Genomic DNA, 19,898 nt, shown 5'->3' with positions numbered 1-19,898 from the left:
AAGATTATAATCATTACCATGTTGGGTTGACTAATATTGGCATTTACTTTTCATGAATGTAGCTGACCCTAAGCAACTTCAGGACCTCAAAATAACACTTTAGGTAAGTGCAGAAAATGAGAGACTAATGTTAGAATTTTTCAGCAAGTGCTCACTCAAGTGTTAAGGGAAAAGTTTCATGCTACAGACCTTTAATTTTTTGCTTTATTTCTTCCCCTCCTTCATATCTTACAATTACACATTGTAAATATATCTCGTCATGTTTAAACTGCAAAATATAAATACTTCATAGTAATTCCCTATTATTTTTTTCTTTTTTCCAGGTAAGAATAAGTAAGGAGCAAGACCACATTATTATAATTCCCAGGGGCCTATCTTTTTCTGAAGCCACAGCCTCCAATTTGGTATAATTTTCATTCCTATGTTTCTTTTTCTGAGTTTTCTTGTGCTTTTCTGACAGTTTTTAGCTTTTAGCACAGAATAAAACAAGAAAAGGTATGGATGGAAAAACATTTACTAATGAGCAGTAAAGGAATTGGAAAATTATGTTGATTTTTAAGAAAAGCTTTAGCGTTCAAGAAAAACAGAGTAGTTGAGTCTAATAAATGAGTTGGTCTTATAGGTTAACTTCTCTGTGTTTTGAAGGGAATCTTTTGAATTTTTTCCTACCCTGTACATTCGGGAATTTTTTTGTTTGTTTTTTTTTTTTTTTAAACACACAAAGTCTGTGTGTATTGTAGCTAGATTTAAACAACATTATTTGGCATGAGTATAGGACCTGACCTTCTAGCATTTTATCCTTTCCATGACCGTACTCCTAGCCACTGTCATCAGCTTATACAGCAGCAAGAGATACATCAGTTTGGGGAGCTGCGATGTTAGCAAATGGAAATTTTCCAGCCAGTTCAGTAAATGCCAGACTTGTCCAAACCTCCAGTGAAGAACCTATCTTAGCAACTGTGCTTCTTGCTAAATACTAAGTTTTGTTGCATACTACCTGTTTTATAACTAAAGTTTTATGGCAACAAAGCTAAACCCATTCTTTTACAAATTGTTTATGGCTGCTTTTGTACTGCAGCAGCAGAGCTGAGTAGTTGCAACAGAGGCCCACAAAGTCTGAAATATTTAGTATCTGGACGTTAACAAAAAAGTTTGCCACCCTTGGTTTAGCGTATGGAAGGAACACAGACAAACTTTGATACATGTGTACCAGTTAAATATGTCTTTCTGATTTATTTCCAGGTGAAAGTCAATATAATAGGAGAAGTGGTTGACCAGGGAAGTACTAATTTGAAAATTGACCATACAGGATTCAGTCCCCATGCTGCAATCTATTCAACACGTCCTGATGTGAAGTGTGTGATACACATCCATACCCTTGCAACAGCAGCTGTAAGTCAGTGAAGAGCCAAAACCAACAGTGACTCTGGAAAATATAGTATTTTCATGGCTTTCCCAACATGATGCTTTACTATCTTCTTTCCTTCAGACCCTGCCATCCCAAATCACATTTGAAATATTAATCCTCTGCATACCCTGAAAGCAAAAGGCCCTGGGGACCAAATGCTACCATTTTAGGAAACAACTGGAGAGATGGCATTTGGATTTTAAAACTAATCAGTTTAATAAGTGGGTCATTGAGTTTTTCAGAACAAAGCTTCTTTCATAATACTTGACACATACACAGCATTTAAATTGAGTTGTATCCTCCTAAGTCCTTCTCTTTTTGGGGGGAGGGAGTGAAGAACTAAAGTGGGAGGTGGGCTGCAATGGTGAACACAGTGAATAGGCCAGTGCTTCCTGAGCTGACCAAAGAATCAGGTTCCTATGAAAAGGTATTTAGTAACTAAATGTGTCATCTTGGTATGCACCCAACCAAATAGGTATCCTCCATGAAGTGTGGGATCCTTCCAATTTCTCAAGAGTCCCTTATCCTGGGAGATGTCGCCTATTACAACTACCAAGGATCTCTTGATGAACAGGAAGAGAGAATTCAACTGCAAAAAGTTCTTGGGCCAAGTTGTAAGGTATGTAGTAGAGTTTCTGTCTAAGGAGCTATTTTTGTTGCTGCTGTTGATGAAAACCGTGTGAGCTATGCCAGTTATTTAAAGTGATTGCTCTGGGGATTCTATTTTAGGTGCTGGTCCTCAGGAATCACGGTGTGGTAGCACTTGGAGAAACAGTGGAGGAGGCTTTTCATTATATTTTTAATGTGCAGATAGCCTGTGAGATTCAGGTAGGAAAAATTATTTCCCTTTTTTTATTGCTTTGTTATTTGCTTGTTTGGATTTTGTTTACTTATTTCCAAAGCTCTATTGGTTAAAGAGCTTTTTGTTTTGTCTTTTAAGAGAAGTTCTGCTCTAGTTAAGTGAAAAGGGGTTGTCTACTCCCTGAATTGAATTAAAAATAGGAAAAGAAATGAAAATTTTCTCACACACACAAATCTAAGTGCCTCATAAACATCATTTTCCCCACCATCCTACTTTTAAAGATAGTGCAATTGCCCATTTCTGTTTTCACCCTATAGTCGTGGTGCTAATTGAGAAACAAAGGCAGCCTCAATTGAGCAAGAATCAATTGTGTTGTTGCCACTTTTGTGAAAAGCTGAAGACTAGGCCAGGAACTCCCGTGGTTTTCAACCATTCCACAGCCTCATTATTATAATAGGTTGGATATTTATTAACCACTTGCTTCCTCAGTGAAGCAGATTATATTTAAAGGCCCTGGGTTCTCTCTTAAAGAAAATCAATCAGATTCTCTTGAACCAGTGATAATAATCTTAATTTATTAGAAGGGCCATAAGAAAGGGAAAAAACTTTTCTACCAACTTTAACTTGTCCTAATTACCAACTTCCTTTTTACTTTTGATGGTCCCTCATCTTCTCAAATGGGGCTATAAAAAGCTTAATTAGATTAAGATAATAAGCTAATGACCAATGCCTAAATATCCTTAAATTCAAAGTAGTGTTTCTGTACTCCTTTAAGATTATAACTTTCAGCAAAAGCATTAACCAGATAGCCATGGGAAAACCTCAAGAAGAGAACTTTAAAATTTGGCAAGAGATTTCAGTTGCTCGAAATATGTTAAAAGGTATGGTTCTAAATGTGTTATGGATATTTGCCAAATTGAAATTGTGCCTTTTTGAAAGGAAAATACTCATTACAGTCTTTACAGTTCTGTGTGTCTGTGTGTTTTACCATTGGTTACAGGTGCAGGCATTAGCAGGGGCAGGTGGAGTAGACAATCTACTTGTGCTGGACCTTCAGAAGTATAAACCTTCTACTTACACTGTAGCAGCATCTGGAGGAGGCGGCGTGAATATGGGCTCCCATCAAAAATGGAAAGTTGGCGAGATTGAGTTTGAAGGGCTGATGAGAACTCTGGACAATCTGGTAGGTGAAAAATTGAACATAAACTTGGTTTTCATGTCTTCAGAATCAAGAGCAGTTGCCTCCATCTCCTTTTGGTTTTGAACATGCTTCTTACTCCCCCAGGAGCAGAGTTGGACCCTAGCAAGGCATTTTGGTGTGATTTACCACATTTTTAAGAATTAAACAGTGGAACATGTAAATGTTATATTTTTCAAGAATATAATACATTGTTATTTATTATAGTCACTATATTGTACAATATAGCTCTTGAGCTTACTCCTCCTATCTAGCTGAAATTTTGTATCCTTTATCCAATGTCTCCCTACCCTACCTCCTGATAACAATCTTTCTACTCTCTACTTTTAGTTCAGTTTTTTTAGATTCATATAAATGAGATCATACAGTATTTGTCTTCTGTGCCTGGCTTTTTTCACTTAATATAATGTCCTCTAGGTTCATCCATGCTGTTGCACAGGACAGAATTTCCTCCTTTTCCAAGGCTGAATAGTATTCCATTGTGTATATACACCACATTTTCTTTGTCCATTCATCCATTGATGGGCAGACACTTAGGTTGATTCCATATCTTGGCCATTGTGAATAATGCTGCAGTGAATATGGGGGTGCAGATACCTCTGACGTACGGATTTCATTTCCTTTGGGTATACACCCAGTAGTGGGACTGCTGGATCATATGGTACTTCTATTTTTAATTTTATGAGGAACATACTAGTTACATTCCCACCAACAATATACAAGGGTTCCCTTTTCTCCCCACATCCTCTCTAACACTACTTTTATCTTTTTGGTAATAGCAATTCTGACAGGTGTGAGATGATATCCCATTGTCCTAATTTGGGTTTTTTTTGTGGTTTTTTTTTTTTGTTTTTTTTGAGACAGAGTCTCACTTTGTTGCCCAGGCTAGAGTGAGTGCTGTGGTGTCAGCCCAGCTCACAGCAACCTCAAACCCCTGGGCTTAAGCGATCCTACTGCCTCAGCCTCCCAGGTAGCTGGGACTACAGACATGCGCCACCATGCCCGGCTAATTTTTTTCTATATATATATTTTTTTTAGTTGTCCAGATAATTTTATTTCTATTTTTAGTAGAGACGGGGTCTCGCTCAGGCTGGTCTCGAACTCCTGACCTCGAGCCATCCACCCGCCTCGGCCTCCCAGAGGGCTAGGATTACAGGCGTGAGCCACCGCGCCCGGCCCCATTGTCCTAATTTGCATTTCCCTGATTAGTGATGTGTTAAGCATTTTTTCATATGCTTGTTGGCCCTTTGTATATTTTTTGAGAAATGTCTGTTCAGATTCTTTGCCCAGTTTTTAATCGGGTTATTTCTTTTCTTGCTATTTATTTGTTTGAGTTCCTTATGTATTTTGGATATTAACCCCTTATCAGATGTATGCTTTGGCAAATGTCATCCTATGTTAGATTTTACCCTCTTCCATGAAGGGTCAGAAGGCAGATTGCCTTCAGACCCAGAAATAAAGACTTAAATGGGCACTGAGATTTGGTTCCCAAAAACAGTTTTATAGGTAGAAAAATCTAGTCAGCAGTTTAGAAATTACCTCTGTCAGGAACAGTTGTGTGAGTGGAAATTGCAGTGTCAGCTGGAATCAGTTTTAACCAGATCTTGAAATTTTCTTGATTTTAACTCTAATGTTCTGTGGAGATTGTGGGGTTTGGAAGGCTGTTTTCCCCCTTATTTGTTTTTCAACAAAGGAGTCTTTTTGAGTCATTTGTTTAAAGAGTTAGAATCCAAGTGCTGTGTTGGTATAGGTTTGATTGCTTCAAATGTGGTTTTTCCCTCCCTTAGGGGTATAGAACAGGCTACGCTTACAGGCATCCTCTCATTCGAGAGAAGCCAAGACACAAGAGTGATGTGGAAATCCCAGCAACTGTGACTGCTTTTTCCTTTGAAGACGATGCGGTGCCCCTCTCTCCTCTCAAATACATGGCGCAGAGGCAGCAGCGTGAGAAAACAAGGTGGCTGAACTCACCCAACACCTACATGAAAGTGAATGTGCCTGAGGAGTCTCGGAACGGGGAAACCAGTCCCAGGACCAAAATCACAGTACGCCACTATTTTACATCATTTGCCTTTATTAAATATTGGGGAAGTAGAATGTAAGAAAAATATTACTATCATTTACCAGGTTTTAACTTTGTGCAAGGCACTGTTCTAAGTGCTGTACATGAATTATCTCATTTAATTCTCCTAATATGAAATGATGCTGTTTTTCTTCCTATTTTATAGATGAGAAAACCAAGGCCAAAAGGGCTATTTTTTAATGGTAAAGTCAGGATTTGAATGTAGGCAGTCTGACTCTGGCGCCCAGTTCTTACCCACTACATGATACTACTTTGTAGTTTATACTGCACCAGTGAAATAGAACTACAAAGTTAGCAACACCTAATTGTGCCAAAGTTGTGTGAATTCCTGTACATAGCTACCCTTAGGTGAGATCTTGTAGGTAAAGAGATAGGTTATTTTATCTTTTTCAGAATTTTGCTTCATGTTTGGTTTAGTTTTGGAATGTTTACCATCAAATACTCTCTAAATACTCAAAATTAGTTCATCCTATCAGATAATAGCATTCAATATGGAAATGCCTAGGCATCACAGAATTTTTTTCATAGTCTATAAGATTTCTTGTCTCCCAGTAAAAGAACATAATTAAACTCATAAATTTCCCAAAATTCATTTTATTGGCAGAGATTGATGGTCAGTCATCATTAATCTTGATAAATATTAGCTTTCTTTAAGAATTATAAAATGGGATAAATGAGAAGAATTATATAAGCTTCTTCCAATCCTGTGGTTCTGATATGCGGTGTACTATCAGATTATCTCCATTATAAAATGCTGATTAGGGGCTTGGCCTTTTCCATCAGCCAAAAATGAAAGTGAAGTCTGGAAAACTAACTCTTAAGGGATTCCTTGAGTTCTTTTTGGTGACTACTTGGCCATCATCATCTGATGAAACTTCAGTGTAGGAGATAGAACTCTGGATGTGAGTTAATAGGCAATCAAGCTCTATGTGCTCACAATAGTTTTCAGCATCATATTTTTAATTGCCAAAAGGAGAAAGTTTAACTAGCAATATAATTGAGTGTTCATGTGAATAGTAATGGCATTTTAATTTTTTAAAAAAGTGAGTGCTTATTTTTAGCGTTTTTCTAACTAGTATGAGATGTAAACTAATTGACCACTAAGATATTACTTAGGGAAATTCTTTAAAAGATTGGCAATATGTATCCTCTCCCAGCCCCGGAGACTATAAACAGTTATTAAGCACCTACTAATATTTCCTGAACACAAAGCTTCATTCTAGACAATTTTTTATTCTTTAGTGGATGAAAGCAGAGGACTCCTCTAAAGTTAGCAGTGGAACACCTATCAAAATTGAAGATCCAAATCAGTTTGTTCCTTTAAACACTAACCCAAACGAGGTACTAGAAAAGAGAAATAAGGTAAGACGTGGTCTTATGTGGCCAGGGGAGACATTTATCTTCTGTTTTATGTTTAAAACACTAGCGATTGAGTCTGATTAATAGGTTCTCAATCAGTATTACTGAATACAGAAGAATTTGGAATTTAATTCGATATAATTTTAGCTTGTATTGAATACCTCCAGTTCTGTGCTAGTCATTAGTGAACAGGCTACATGGGGAAGAAATATTAAACTACTTCTGCCTTGATGAACCCTAAAAGGGGGAAATGCAGTTCTCTAACAACGTAAGACAATAGGAAATCACATGCCAAAAGGAATGGAGATTAATGCGAGTTGTTAAGAGGGTAAAAGAGGTCTTTATGGAGGTGGAAATTGAAGAGACTCTTACTCTGGAGTGGCCGAATAGTAAGCTTTTAGAAAAAGAGAAAGCAAAGGTCATCTGTCTAGTTGCCCCCAAGAACTTATTGTTTTTCAATACAGATTCGGGAACAAAACCGATATGACTTGAAAACAGCAGGACCACAATCTCAGTTGCTTGCTGGAATCGTTGTGGATAAGCCTCCTTCTGTAAGTCCATAAAGCAATATGATCTTTGTTTTTGATCTACCACATTAATTTCTTTGCTCTTTAAATATGAATATTTTTACTAAGGTTAATATAATCATAAGTTAAAAACTCAATTCATAAGACTTAAAATACTACCTTCACTTCCCAATTTCCAGGGGCAAGGACTTTCTGTTCTTTCAATTGCTTCTAGCATTTATCTTGATGTTTCTAAAGAGCATCTTTATTCTGCTTTTTCTTGGTCTATCAGTTTTAGACCTTGACTGTTAGTTTGGATGTTTTGCATCTTTGAGCCTCTGATTTTTTTTTTTTCTTTTTCTCCTACTTTGCATCTCTTTGCCTTTTTTTAATCCTGCTTTCCAGAAGATTTCTTAATTTTATTTTCAACTTTTTTTTTTAAAGAGTTCTTATTCCCTGAATGTTTATCCTGATCTTTGTTTCATGAATAAATTTTCTCTTGTTGCTCTAAGGGAATTGATTTTAAATTTTCTTCAGCCTTTGTTGTCTTTGTTTCTTCTGAGTTCCCTTTTTCTTGTTGATTCTGGTCTTCCTCCTCCTCGTTGGAAGCTTTCCTCGAGTGTCTGGTGATTCATGGCAGTCTGTTTACATTAAAGAATGAAACACTAAAGCTGATCAGAAGCTCTGGGTTGTCCAGAGCTTGGGGACCCGTGAGCTGCTCTGCAGGGCGGCTGGATGTAGACCAGGCTGCTTCTCTGGGGAATCCCCAAACATTACTATCTGTGGTTCTTTTATCTGGGACCATTTAATTTATCCAGAGAAGAATGCTTCAGTCAGTTTCCTCCTGTCGTTCTGAGAGCTGCAGCTGTGTTTTATGTCCCTTAGTTTTTTCTAAAGAATAAGCCTCTGATCTTCTTCTGAGTTGGGAGAGAGGTAAATGCTTGGCTATGTGGAGTAGGACGGAGACCTGGGAATCTGTTTTATTCACACTTTTAACTTGTCCCCCTGTTTTCAGCTTTTCCTCACCATCGTTTTCTGTGGTACCTGATGCCTCTAGTTTCTGGGCCTTATCAGACCTCTTCAGGACAAATGAGCATGCTTCTCATTTGCATCCTTTTTTGCAGGACTAATGCTTCAACTTTCTCAGCTCTGCTGCCCACTCTTCCACTTGCTTTCCATCTTCCATAAATGTGTTAATACTTCTTATCTTCTGTTGTCTCCTCTCCCATTCTTTTGTCCTTAAAAGTTTAATATTATTCTTTTACTATCATTTTGGTAGGATTTTGGGAGGGATCAAAAATAAATGCATGAGTTCCATCTGCCTGGTGTAACTGAAAGTCTTATTAATTCCTTTCCTAGAGAAAACAGCTACAGGTTTATTTTCATAACAATTTAAAGAAGTTCTTTTAGTACATCTTCATTTATCTAAGCCTTTTTTACAAAGGATTTTGAAATGGAGTGATTCTTGTTTTTTCAGTATATTTCTCAGTTATATAAAGCTAATTAGAGCTTGGCTTAGAATTTTGTTTGTTTGTTTGTTTGTTTTTAAAAGATTATTAGACTTTACCTATACAGGCTTATTGAGGAAACATCACTGGCAATTTTAGTCCTTTGGATAGTAGTCTTAAAAGCATTCATCTGATAAGAGTATTTTAAACAAAGTATGTTGCCTCGTCATTTCTTATGATTGTTGTGAAGTAGGGTTTCACAAACATCACCTATGCGTTTACACACGTGTATATATATGAGCATGCATATGTAGATAGATAGTAAAACTCTTGGTAATGAATCGATTTTTTTTCTTTCTTTATAAGACCATGCAATTTGATGATGACGATCATGGCCCACCAGCTCCTCCTAACCCATTCAGTCATCTCACAGAAGGAGAACTTGAAGAATATAAGAGGACAATCGAACGTAAACAACAAGGCCTAGAAGGTTAGTTAATTTTTATATAAAGTCTAGGATAACTACATGAATAACACCCCAAGTTGGATGATAGAAGGCAATCAATGTTGTTTTTTTTTTTAAATTTTCAAAAATTTTTAAAAATGTTTCTTTTTTGATCAGTTGTTCTATTTCATCTATCCCAGTCCTTTACTGAGTATATGTGGGGCTGAAACGCACAGAACTGCCATAGACTGTGTATCTTAACATGCAGAGAAAGTTGTTCTTCCTCAGAAAGGAATCTCAGTGCTAGCTATTTTATAGTAAAATCTATAAAGTGAAATCCCAAGATAAGTAAAGAATTACTAGCCAAAGTAGATATATTAAACATTTCATAGTACGTGGCTTTTCAAATCTTATTTTGAGATAATTATAAATTCACAAGTTTATGGTTTCGTTGCTTTGCAAAAATCTCTGTTCCTGAATGTCTCAGGGTGCCAGTATTGTCACTTCAAAATCAAAATTTAAAACTGCTAGAAATTTGATGTGGCTTTCCTTAAGCATATGGCCACTGTAGTGAGGTTGAATTTTTCTGACTTTGGAACCCTTAGTAAGCAGATTGTTAGGATTATATTTAAGAATTGTTAATGAAAACATCCTAGCAAGTTGATTACTGCTCCTTTTTTCTCTAGAATAAGATTCTTTTTAACAGGAGTTCTCAATCTTGGGTCTTTGGATGTGCTTCAGACGGTCTGTGAGCCACCTGAAAAATACGTGCTTAATTGTACGCTACTTACATTTGGGGAAAGGGGGTTCAGGGTAGGGATAAGAAGTCTGTGACCTCAAAAGAGAGTAAAAGCTTCTGCTTTAGAGCATCCACAGTGTATACAGTTGAAATTTTTACCCAAAGCTAAACAAGCCAATAGTTAAAGAACTATTGCCATGTTAGATATCATGTAGGAAAAACGAATGATATCTTGATCATCCAAGGAACAGTTTCTATCACCAATATAATTACACTAAATGTTCTTAGTGGTACTGTTGAATTTGTTTATGCTAACATAAGGTTGGGAGCTTTCTCTTTTTTTATATATTTTGTAAAATATCCCTCTTATTCTCTTATTTTTTGAAAGCCTAAAGATGCCAGGTAACAAATATATATAAAACTTTATAGTTTCTTCCACATTCATTATGACCTTCTGAATTAGCTCAGTACTGTTGCTCTGACAGAAATCACTATTGGATATTGTTCAAAAATTCAGTGAAGCATTCTGCCTCATTAACGTAGCCTCGTTGGTGAGGCTTTATATTGTTTTCATCAGGCTGCTCAGTCTGTTTTGGTTTCCTAACACCAGCAAAAGCTAAATGCACACATATTATTTGCCTGGGCTGCCAGTTTAGCTGTGCTTCCTTTGTAACCCTGTATGTAAAATTACTATTAGCAGCCGGAAATTTTAACACATTAACTTCCTCTTAATGCATAATTATTGATATATGGGGTAACCGTTAGCATGCTCAACTCATTGCTGAAGAATTTAGCATCTCTGTGTATGCAGGCATTTGATGTATGCACTAACCTCCCTAAAATCTTATGCTGCTTTGTTTTGTTTTGCATGGCATTTAACTAAACTCTTATCCAACAGATGCTGAGCAGGAATTATTCTCAGATGACGCTTCATCTGTTTCACAAATTCAGTCTCAAACTCAGTCACCGCAAAATGTCCCTGAAAAATTGGAAGGTATTCAATGTAATTTCCCATAGCATTCACTGAGTCAGTCTTGAGTCTGTCCCTCTGTCATTTGTTTTCATGTAAGGAAATTGAACACCTGATCAGAGTAAGTTTGCCATGGATTTTTCAAATCTACCAATAATTTATATTATTAAATGTGGTGCTTTTTGTTAATCATTTATATAGATTTACCTTATTCTGGGTTTCGGCCAGGCACAGTGGCTCATACCTGTAATCCCAGCATGTTTGGAAGTGGAGGCAGGAGGATCACTTGAGGCCAGGATTTCGAGACCAACCTGGGAAATGTAGCGAGACCCTGACTCTGCAAAAAATTAAAGAATTAGCCAGGCATGGTAGCTCATGTATGTAGTCCCAGCTACTTGGAAGGCTGAGGTGGGAGGATGGGAGGATCACTTAAGCCAAGGAGTTTGAGGCTACAATGAGCTATGATTGCACCACTGCACTTCAGCCTCGGTGACAGAGCAAGACCTATCTTTATTTTTGGGAAAAGAAAAAAAAAATCTAGGTTTTGGCAACCCATAGCTCCTAAGAATTTGTGGAATTAAAATTGATTTGTCATGCATCTTCCAATCAGCAGCATGAAATCCTTTTCAGTTTTGATAGCCAAATGACCCCCAAACTAAAGAAAAATATGTTGTCTTTTTCATATATACTGATGTGATTTACAACAAAACTGTCATGTTGTCAAACTGAAATTATATAGCTTTTACTTTTTAATAATTTTGTTCCCTTCCCCTTTATGTCATTTAAGAAAATTAGCTTCATGCTAATAGATCCAGAGTTTATTAAAATAATGATCTATCTTTATTGGAATTAAAGTAATGCCTTAGTACATTGCTAAAACATTTCAGTTTTGTAAAATAAAGCAAGAATGTTAACTATGTAAAATAACTCAAAAAACCCTCCCCTTTTGTAGAAAACCATGAGCTGTTTTCCAAGAGCTTCATCTCCATGGAAGTGCCTGTCATGGTAGTAAATGGCAAAGATGATATGCATGATGTTGAAGATGAGCTTGCTAAGCGAGTGAGTAGGTTAACTACAAGCACGACCATAGAAAACATCGAGATTACCATTAAGTCTCCAGAAAAAATTGAAGAAGTCCTGTCACCTGAAGGCTCACCTTCAAAATCACCATCCAAGAAAAAGAAGAAGTTCCGCACTCCTTCTTTTCTGAAGAAAAACAAGAAAAAGGAGAAAGTTGAAGCCTAAATAAAGTCTTTTTATAATTATTATTATTACAATGTGACATTGCACATTTCAATACCACATTTGAGTTGAGATTAATATGCAGTGGTAGATCAGATTGGGGGTGTGTAGCAAACTGGACTTTAAGAACTGGAAAGAGGTTTTACTAAAAGAAAAACATATTATGAAAAAAACTTTCATCTCTCATTTTATATGTCCAAAAAGTGACTTTGAATTTTTAAACAATTGCTAGTTTTAATTAACTCTGCCCTCATGAAGTATATTATCGTCACCACAAACAGATATCTGTCTGAATTACTTCAGGCCTTCTCCATAATATCTGTTGGAAAGAAATTGCCAGTGAACAAGTGAGAATTTTTATTTCTCAACATCTGTTTCACTTGGTAATCAGATTATAATTTTTTATCATAATTTTTGACTGTATCTTTTGGGTCCCCATTGTTTCAATGGGCATTAACAGAATGCTTTAAAAGCTTCTCAGACAAGAATCTATAGCATTAGTATACACTGGCACATAATTTTTTTAAAAGTTTTAAGAAAAGATTCATTTGGAATTTTATTCACAGTATAAAATTTCCTCACCTGAAGTAAACTTGTTTGCCAAAAAAAGCCGTTTTAGTAAACTATAATTTTTGCAAACTTCCTTTTTTTATTAGTTTAGAAAGCCCCTTATTTTTCAACAAGGGGGATTTTGTACACATAACGTGGGTTATTTAGTTTAACTCTGGCAAAAACAATTTTTGTATGTTAAGATGTTTGTATACCATTCAGTATAAAAGTGTCCTAAGCATATTAGCCAATCATTTAACAGTAGAGCATATTTAAGTCTGCTTGGTACTGAGTATACTTAAATATAATTCAAGAATCCAGGGACTTGGTATCAAAAGGGGATTAGAGCATATAAAGGTACATCTAGATTCATATTTGAATCTTATACTTTATTTTTCTTAGTATTGCTAATGAATAAAGAAAATCTCATAAGGTAACCAAATGAAAAAGAATGAAAGGGAAAGTGAAAAGGGAACAAAAGGTGGAATGTGAAAAGAAGAATCTAGTTTGATAACAACTCATATGCACAATATAGTGTGACTTATTCGAAACATGTCCCAAATTTCTAAAATTCTGTTTTTCTGCCAGAATCAATGACTTGCTTGGTTGATATTTGCATTTTAAAAGGGTCATTTCCTTCTAACTTGTGTTATCTTTAGAGGGCAGCACTAGAAGAAATCAGTGGATCTAATCCTACCAATGAGAAAAAAACTACCACTTCTTCATTTTTACAGATTTTAAAAAAGTATCTTCTCAGTTAATTTTCTCTCTAATGTAAATACAAATTTAAACCTAAGCGTAATATAAGCTTTTCCCTCTTCACCCAAGTGATGTCATAAATCAACGTAAAATCAATAATCCAAAATGATCCATGGGTAAAAATAACCCAGAGCGTTTTTGGAGGGCGAGCTGGCATGCAACAGTGACATTGATTACAGTGTGTCCTGGGGCTGGTTCTGTCTGACTGTGTGTGTGACCATGCAAAGTTGAAACGGAGCCTGGAAATGTCATTCTAGATCTCAAACTAACTACTGGAATTAGTGTTTTAATCTCTTAGTGGAAACTTTCAGTTGCTTAACTCTGTATTTGAGAATTTTTTTTTTTTTTACGTTCTACATCATTTATGTTGTATTACAATGTATGTAGAAACAGTAACCTGTGAACTATGCTTTTCCATAACTTTTTAAAAATATATATATCTAAATGAATGCAATGTGCATAAATATTTTTTAAACGCAACAGTGAACTATTGCACCTTTTGCTAATGCCTCTATTTACTTGCTTTGGCATAAAGAATGAGCCAATGAACCTCTGTGTCCTGTGGAAAAATGTATAAATGTTATCTGATATTGCTCTTAGATGTAATGCTAATTAATGTTAAATCACAAATAAACAGTATTTTAAATATATGGCTTTGGTATCATGAGGTTTCCATTCAGGGATGGGTACTTAGCCTATTACTTTGTGGTCTGTTGAGTTTTATACTTCAGTGAAACTGTACCATAAGTAAGATGAACTCCTGAATAAGGAATGTCCTGATAAATATATTTTCAAATTAGTTGAAAATGACATATATATGTATGTGTGTATGTATGTATACATATACATATATATATATATATATATATATAAACTTGTTTCAGCTCATATTGGAGGAGATATTCCCTAAGAGACCTATTTTTTATCTTAATAAAGTATGGTGGCCTTAGGATTTCTGTAGTTTCAATTCTGTTTAGATCTATCAGTGTAGAAAATAGATTTTACAGGACATTTCCCCTCTTTTTGTTTTACGAATAGCAATGTAACAGCAAAGAAAATAGCAGAAAGAATAAAAAATAGTTCACAGTTTCACCACATTAGCATTTTTAAGACTTTTATTCCCTTCCAGCTCTTGTCCAGTTATATTATGTATTTTCTGTATATTAATAATCATGGTGTGAGTCATAGAATAGCCATCCTAGAAGATTTTCAAGCTAAGTCCCTCACATGAATAATTTATTGTGATTATTTTTCCACTTTGTCCTAAACTAGAGTACAAGAGGAAGAAATCATGTTAATTGGGGGCTCTGGTTAATCGAAGTTTTTGCTATAATTATCCATTATAAAAATGAAGGGTTTGGGCAGAGAAGAATAGATTCATAGTCTTGGGCATATTTAATTATTACCTTGGCTTGTAAATAAACCTGTGGTGAGAAATTGCTGTTTTAGAAAATGCTCATTTCAAAATTCCCTTTCATAAAGCAACAAAGACAGTTATCTTCAGTTCTACCTAAGAATCAATATAGCACGAAAGGTGGTTAGTTGCCTTTGCCTTTCCTCGGTTAATCAATATTTCATTCAGCCGGAATAGAGAAATAGAACTGAATGGATAAAATTGTGACAGCATTGGTTTCTCTTAACATTAGGTTTTTTTTAAAAAAACCATAGAAAATACATAAAGGCAGATTGGTTATTTTTTAAACTCAAGGCTGATTAACCCGTATCCAAGTTGCAATCTTGGCCAAACTGGGATTTTAAAAAGAACAGTCTTCTTTGTGGCCACTAGAGGGAGCAACAGACCTAACAATCCAATGTTTCCAGTCGCTGCACACAACTTCCCCCTTTCTTAGTCCGTAAGCACCATCTTTGTTGTGAAATACTCAGAACTTGAAAGAGAAGACATTTCCTTTGTTGTTTATAATTCTCCTCACTAGCCTGTTCTCGACTTTGTTGTCTTAGCAGGTCCCACTACAGATGTCCCCTGCAGTGACTTCATGCCCATGGAGAACACATTGAGAATTTTTGAGGTGTGGTCTCAGAAAGAAGCTGTGATAGGAAGTCACTCCTCAGAGGAGTCTGCATGCCTGTGAGTGGTGATATAATGCCTCCGGCAATAATTGGCCTTTTTTTGACTGAGCTAATTGATAATACCTATCTCTTTTTTTGATGCTTCCTGTGCGCCAAAGATTATGCTGAGTGCTTTTCATATATTACCTCATTTGGCCTTCCCAGCATCCCAGCAGAGTAGATGATATAATATTATCCCCGTTTTGGAGATAATAAAACTAAGGCTTGTAGAAGATGAAAAGGAGGTAGTAGAATTTCACCCATAGAGATTCAGACTTCTAAAATTACTAGTGCCATCTGTGTGCCCTACCCAAAGTGGCTCCAGTGTACGTTTTTGTGGTTTTATAGAGAGAGGCAGTTCCCTCAGTTTGGATTGTAAGTCCAGCCATGGTGAACTCATGCTGTGATAATAAGTAGATTTGGTATAAAACTTTGACTTCTGATTTGGAAGACCTTTTCCCCCCAAAAACATCACCCCAAGCATGAAGAAATTGATGAATACCTGAAAAGCAAGAATGACCTGTGGTGTTAGCATCCTTTAGGGTAAAGAACCGGCTCTTGAATCTTCACCTTGACACCTGGAAGACAAGGTATCTATACCTTTCCTGAAGATGCAACAAAGACTTGGGAAGAACCCCTTCACCTTTTTTTTTTTTTCTTTTTGATTTCCAACATTGGAAGCAGGAAAGACATTCTAAGGAAAGTGTTTTAAAAACCTGAAAAATGGTTCAGTCTAGTTATAAAAGTCATCTTAAAGATCAGAAATAATACTGTACCTACCTATTTTTTTAAAATGAATGTAATTAGAAATGGTATTTCTTGGAGAAAAGCCTAATGTATATACTGGAAGTCAGAACAAGAATAAGCCTTTTGGGGAACTTTCGATAGAAAAAGACTGAATTTGCAAACTCAAGTTTTCAAGGGGGTTTATTTCTAAGATATGACCAATAGGGGGCAATGCTGAGCCCACGTCCAAATTTAGTTTTTAGTTAATTGAGGGAACTTCTTCAAAATGTCTGAGCTTGGATTTAGAACTCTATTTTGATTATGCTTTACTAGGTGCAGTCTTAAGTTGAGGAAAGTTTATAAATACCACATTAGTTCATTTGCTCCTTACGGCTATTACTTTGATCTGACTTAATGAAGAATCTATCCTTCAGAGAGGTTATGTTTGCCTAACATACAGCTCATGGGGCTAAGCCAGGACTCAAGCACAGGTCTTCAAAGTCTGCAATTTGTGCTTTTCCACTATACCACACTTTGCCTTGGAAACCATTGGATCATAACCTAGGAATAGGTAAATATACATTTTCTAAGATTTCCTGCAAATTGATGTTTAGAACTTTATTATGGGACTGGTTTAGAGAAACGCATTGCGAGACCAAGCCTGTATATTATTTATCAATAATTGTTCTTCCTAAAGTTTTAAGTTGTCAGATGCTCTGAGTCTTTTGAGTATTCTCTCAAGTTAATCAAGATGCTGATATTTTTATTTTATTTTTTAATTGACAAATAATGTATGTATTCATGGAATACATAGTTGTGTTTCAGTACATACAAGGATGCTGATTACTGTTGGAATCTACAGTTTAAATGCCATTTATACCTTAAGTGAAAAATTGGAACATTTGATATTTCTTATGTAACAAAAAGTTGTGTGTTCTATCTAGCAAAAAAATGGAGATGGATATATATCCAGTCCACAATTATTCCTTTTTATTTAACAAGTTTAATAATGAAAATATATGACCTGATTTTCATATCATAGTAAAAACAGGCCCTTTGGGAGAGGACATAGATTTCTCTGCTGAACAACCATTCTTTATACTTGTTCCAGGGCTTCCAACATGATGATACTATTTCCTCATGTTACCATCATTCCAGTATTCTCTGGACCACTAGTTGCCATCTCCAAACATTCATCTATCACACGATTCATAAAGAAATCAAATCCCCAAATTATTCCTTGGACACATCTGCCACCATTTAATTTGAATGATAACTTCTTGACTGTAAGTTTGTTTCAACTCGGATGGGTGAGCCTTGCACACAGTGAGTACTAGGTGGGCTCAGAGATGCCTGGAAACTGAAGTTGCAGCCTCCCTCCCACGCCCTCCCACTCGCAGGCCCAGCCCACAATTATTTTTAAGGCCTATATAATTTCTGGTTGGGTAAGTCTCGATACTTGAAGCTGTGGTGATTAAGCCAGAGCTTTCGTTTCTAGATTTTATTCCTCTACAAACTACCTTTAGGTTTTGTCATTCTCCAGGGCCAGCCTTGGCTTTGCTGATGATGGTAAGAAAATCCCTTATTTTCAGTTCCAGGTAACTCCTATCACTAGGCAAAATACTAGTTCCTTGCTAAACTCCATGCCCTTACAATCAGTAGTGTTGATTTTATTAATCTAATTTGGATGTGCACTGGTGAATATTAAATTTCTAAGAAATCATTATAAGATATTTTAAATGTTTTTGAAAGGACAAATAAAAATATGTATTGCAAACTTGTAGCACCAGATGAAAGGACTTGTAGGCAACATTTTTCTTCATTGTTTGTCTATTTATATTAGACTCCATCCTTCAAAAAGCCAGTAAATATATGACCCCTATAGAAAGACCACTTTGGAGTGTTAACTAATTGGACTTCTTGCACCAAATAATATCACTTCAGGTTGATATTTAGACCTGAACTTTAAAAGAAAAAGAAAAAAACTTGGATTTTCCAAAGCATTGTAACATATCCTGACAGATGGGCATGGAAATAAGGAAGTGGTATAGTTATAAAATGCAGTAGTTAAGAGGTAGACTCTTCTGTGGAGTTCCCCCTGGTACTCTGGACTTAAAGTTTCTGTTTCAAAAAGAAAGTAGTGACAATCCCAGCCTGGGCCTGGAGCTACAGTGCTGCTAGACCCATTCTGATGGTTTGCCAGTTAAGTGTTCTGTCCTTAGTTAAAGTAAGGGCATTTTCTTTCATAGAACATCAGAATCTAAACTCATTGTTTCTTCCAAAAGCAGGAGTTTCTGAAGATTCTCACTGAGCAGGAGCTGAGGAGGAAGTAGTTGCTGTGCTCTATAACTCAGCCCCTTCCTGTTGAGTAATGGCAGGGGTTGGATTTCAGTGGTGACTGGTCTGATAGACTTTGACTTCAGCGTAGTTGGCCTCCTCAGTTTTATGAGAGAACGTGTAGATACAGCCAACTTGTTGGCAAGCACAGGCAAACGCTTCCAAAGGTGTTTACTGGACTAACAAGTTAAGGTTAAACATTACTTCCTACTTGATTTCTATTTTGGAAACGCTGGCTTCAATTGTTTCAGCTGAAATAAAGGTCATCTGAGGCCAGTAAGACAACCAACAATGTATCCCAAATATTATCTACTGGTCCACAGTGGGGGGTGGAGGGCGGGGTGAGGTTTCCACTGCACCGGGATGTTTGGGCGTGTTAAGTCTTTTAAATTATTTCGTTTAAAAGATATTGTGTGGTGATTGAGATGTTTTGTTCTTAAAATATCTTGAGTTTTATACTTTAGAACCATATATATGACATTTCGTGTATGGGTATGGTCTCGTGCCTCCATGTTGACCTTTAGGTTGATGTTGAGCAAGAGTCCACGTACATATGTACTTGCCAAAGTCAAGCCGAGCATGGCTCAATTAACTGCAGAGAAACAGGGCGACTGGGTGGGGCGAGCTCTGGAATTCTACCCACTCGCTGAGCACAGTCAGCCGCCGGGGGAGCAGCTGGAGCCTCGTCCGGCAGGTGAAGCACGGGACCTGGAGGACGTGGCAGTCACCAGAGGCACAGTCTGGTACAGGGGCCTGCATCGGGGCAGAGCACGTCCCACCCAGGCCTCTGGGGCAGGACAGCGGGACTGGAGCCCCAGCCCCAGGCTAAGCCTCAAGAGCAGCACTTCCTCCCCTTCCTGTGGGGTAATGGCGAGACCAAGGCAGGACCTCAGACTTCAGGGGCCCGGGGCTAGTTAGCGGTTCAAGACAGGAACTCGGATGTAAGGAGAATGACAGGTGGGGATCCTGTTATCGGAGCTGAAGTTCACAGTCCTGCTCGGAATCCCAGGGACCAGGCGGTGCTTAGAGCCCAGACAAGGTCACGGCCGGCCTGTTGACAGGCTTGGCTCGATGCTGAGTGAACCCCAGAACCGGGAGCTAGAGCTACCTCAGTTCCTCCAGCCTCATTCGGACTGGTCCTGGGCCCCACAGCCAGGTGACCCGGTCACGTGGCCCTAGCTGTTGGGGAGAGGCACGCTGCAGACAGGGGAAGGGACCTGACGTGGCTCTCACTGTGGAAGCAGCCGTGTGATGACAAGA

At 37.1% G+C, this 19,898-nt stretch overlaps 1 protein-coding gene and 1 pseudogene across 9 annotated transcripts in view; one reads left to right on the top strand and one right to left on the bottom strand.

The window, feature by feature from the left end:
- Positions 1 to 14,158, top strand: part of ADD3 (adducin 3) — a 124,153-nt gene extending 109,995 nt beyond the window's left edge. For 7 of the 9 annotated variants that reach the window (XM_045568824.1, XM_045568823.1, XM_045568828.1 and 4 more), the window contains 11 exons: positions 324 to 404; positions 1,243 to 1,392; positions 1,884 to 2,027; positions 2,138 to 2,236; positions 3,211 to 3,393; positions 5,196 to 5,453; positions 6,734 to 6,853; positions 7,315 to 7,401; positions 9,171 to 9,294; positions 10,887 to 10,982; positions 11,911 to 14,158. In XM_045568824.1, coding sequence (XP_045424780.1) covers positions 324 to 404; positions 1,243 to 1,392; positions 1,884 to 2,027; positions 2,138 to 2,236; positions 3,211 to 3,393; positions 5,196 to 5,453; positions 6,734 to 6,853; positions 7,315 to 7,401; positions 9,171 to 9,294; positions 10,887 to 10,982; positions 11,911 to 12,203 — 1,635 coding nt within the window. In that variant the 3' untranslated portion in view covers positions 12,204 to 14,158. The remainder of the gene's footprint in view (positions 1 to 323; positions 405 to 1,242; positions 1,393 to 1,883; positions 2,028 to 2,137; positions 2,237 to 3,210; positions 3,394 to 5,195; positions 5,454 to 6,733; positions 6,854 to 7,314; positions 7,402 to 9,170; positions 9,295 to 10,886; positions 10,983 to 11,910) is intronic. The other 2 variants (XM_045568830.1, XM_045568829.1) reach the window with 1 other exon arrangement.
- A 3,239-nt stretch (positions 14,159 to 17,397) lies between these two features.
- LOC123649721 lies at positions 17,398 to 17,629 on the bottom strand (annotated as a pseudogene).
- Between the last annotated feature and the right edge of the window lie 2,269 nt (positions 17,630 to 19,898).

Source organism: Lemur catta, chromosome 14 (genome assembly GCF_020740605.2).
Source record: "Lemur catta isolate mLemCat1 chromosome 14, mLemCat1.pri, whole genome shotgun sequence".
Taxonomy (NCBI): Eukaryota; Metazoa; Chordata; class Mammalia; order Primates; family Lemuridae; genus Lemur; species Lemur catta.
Note: the sequence above shows the minus strand (reverse complement) of the source record. Positions and strands in the feature narration are given on the sequence as shown.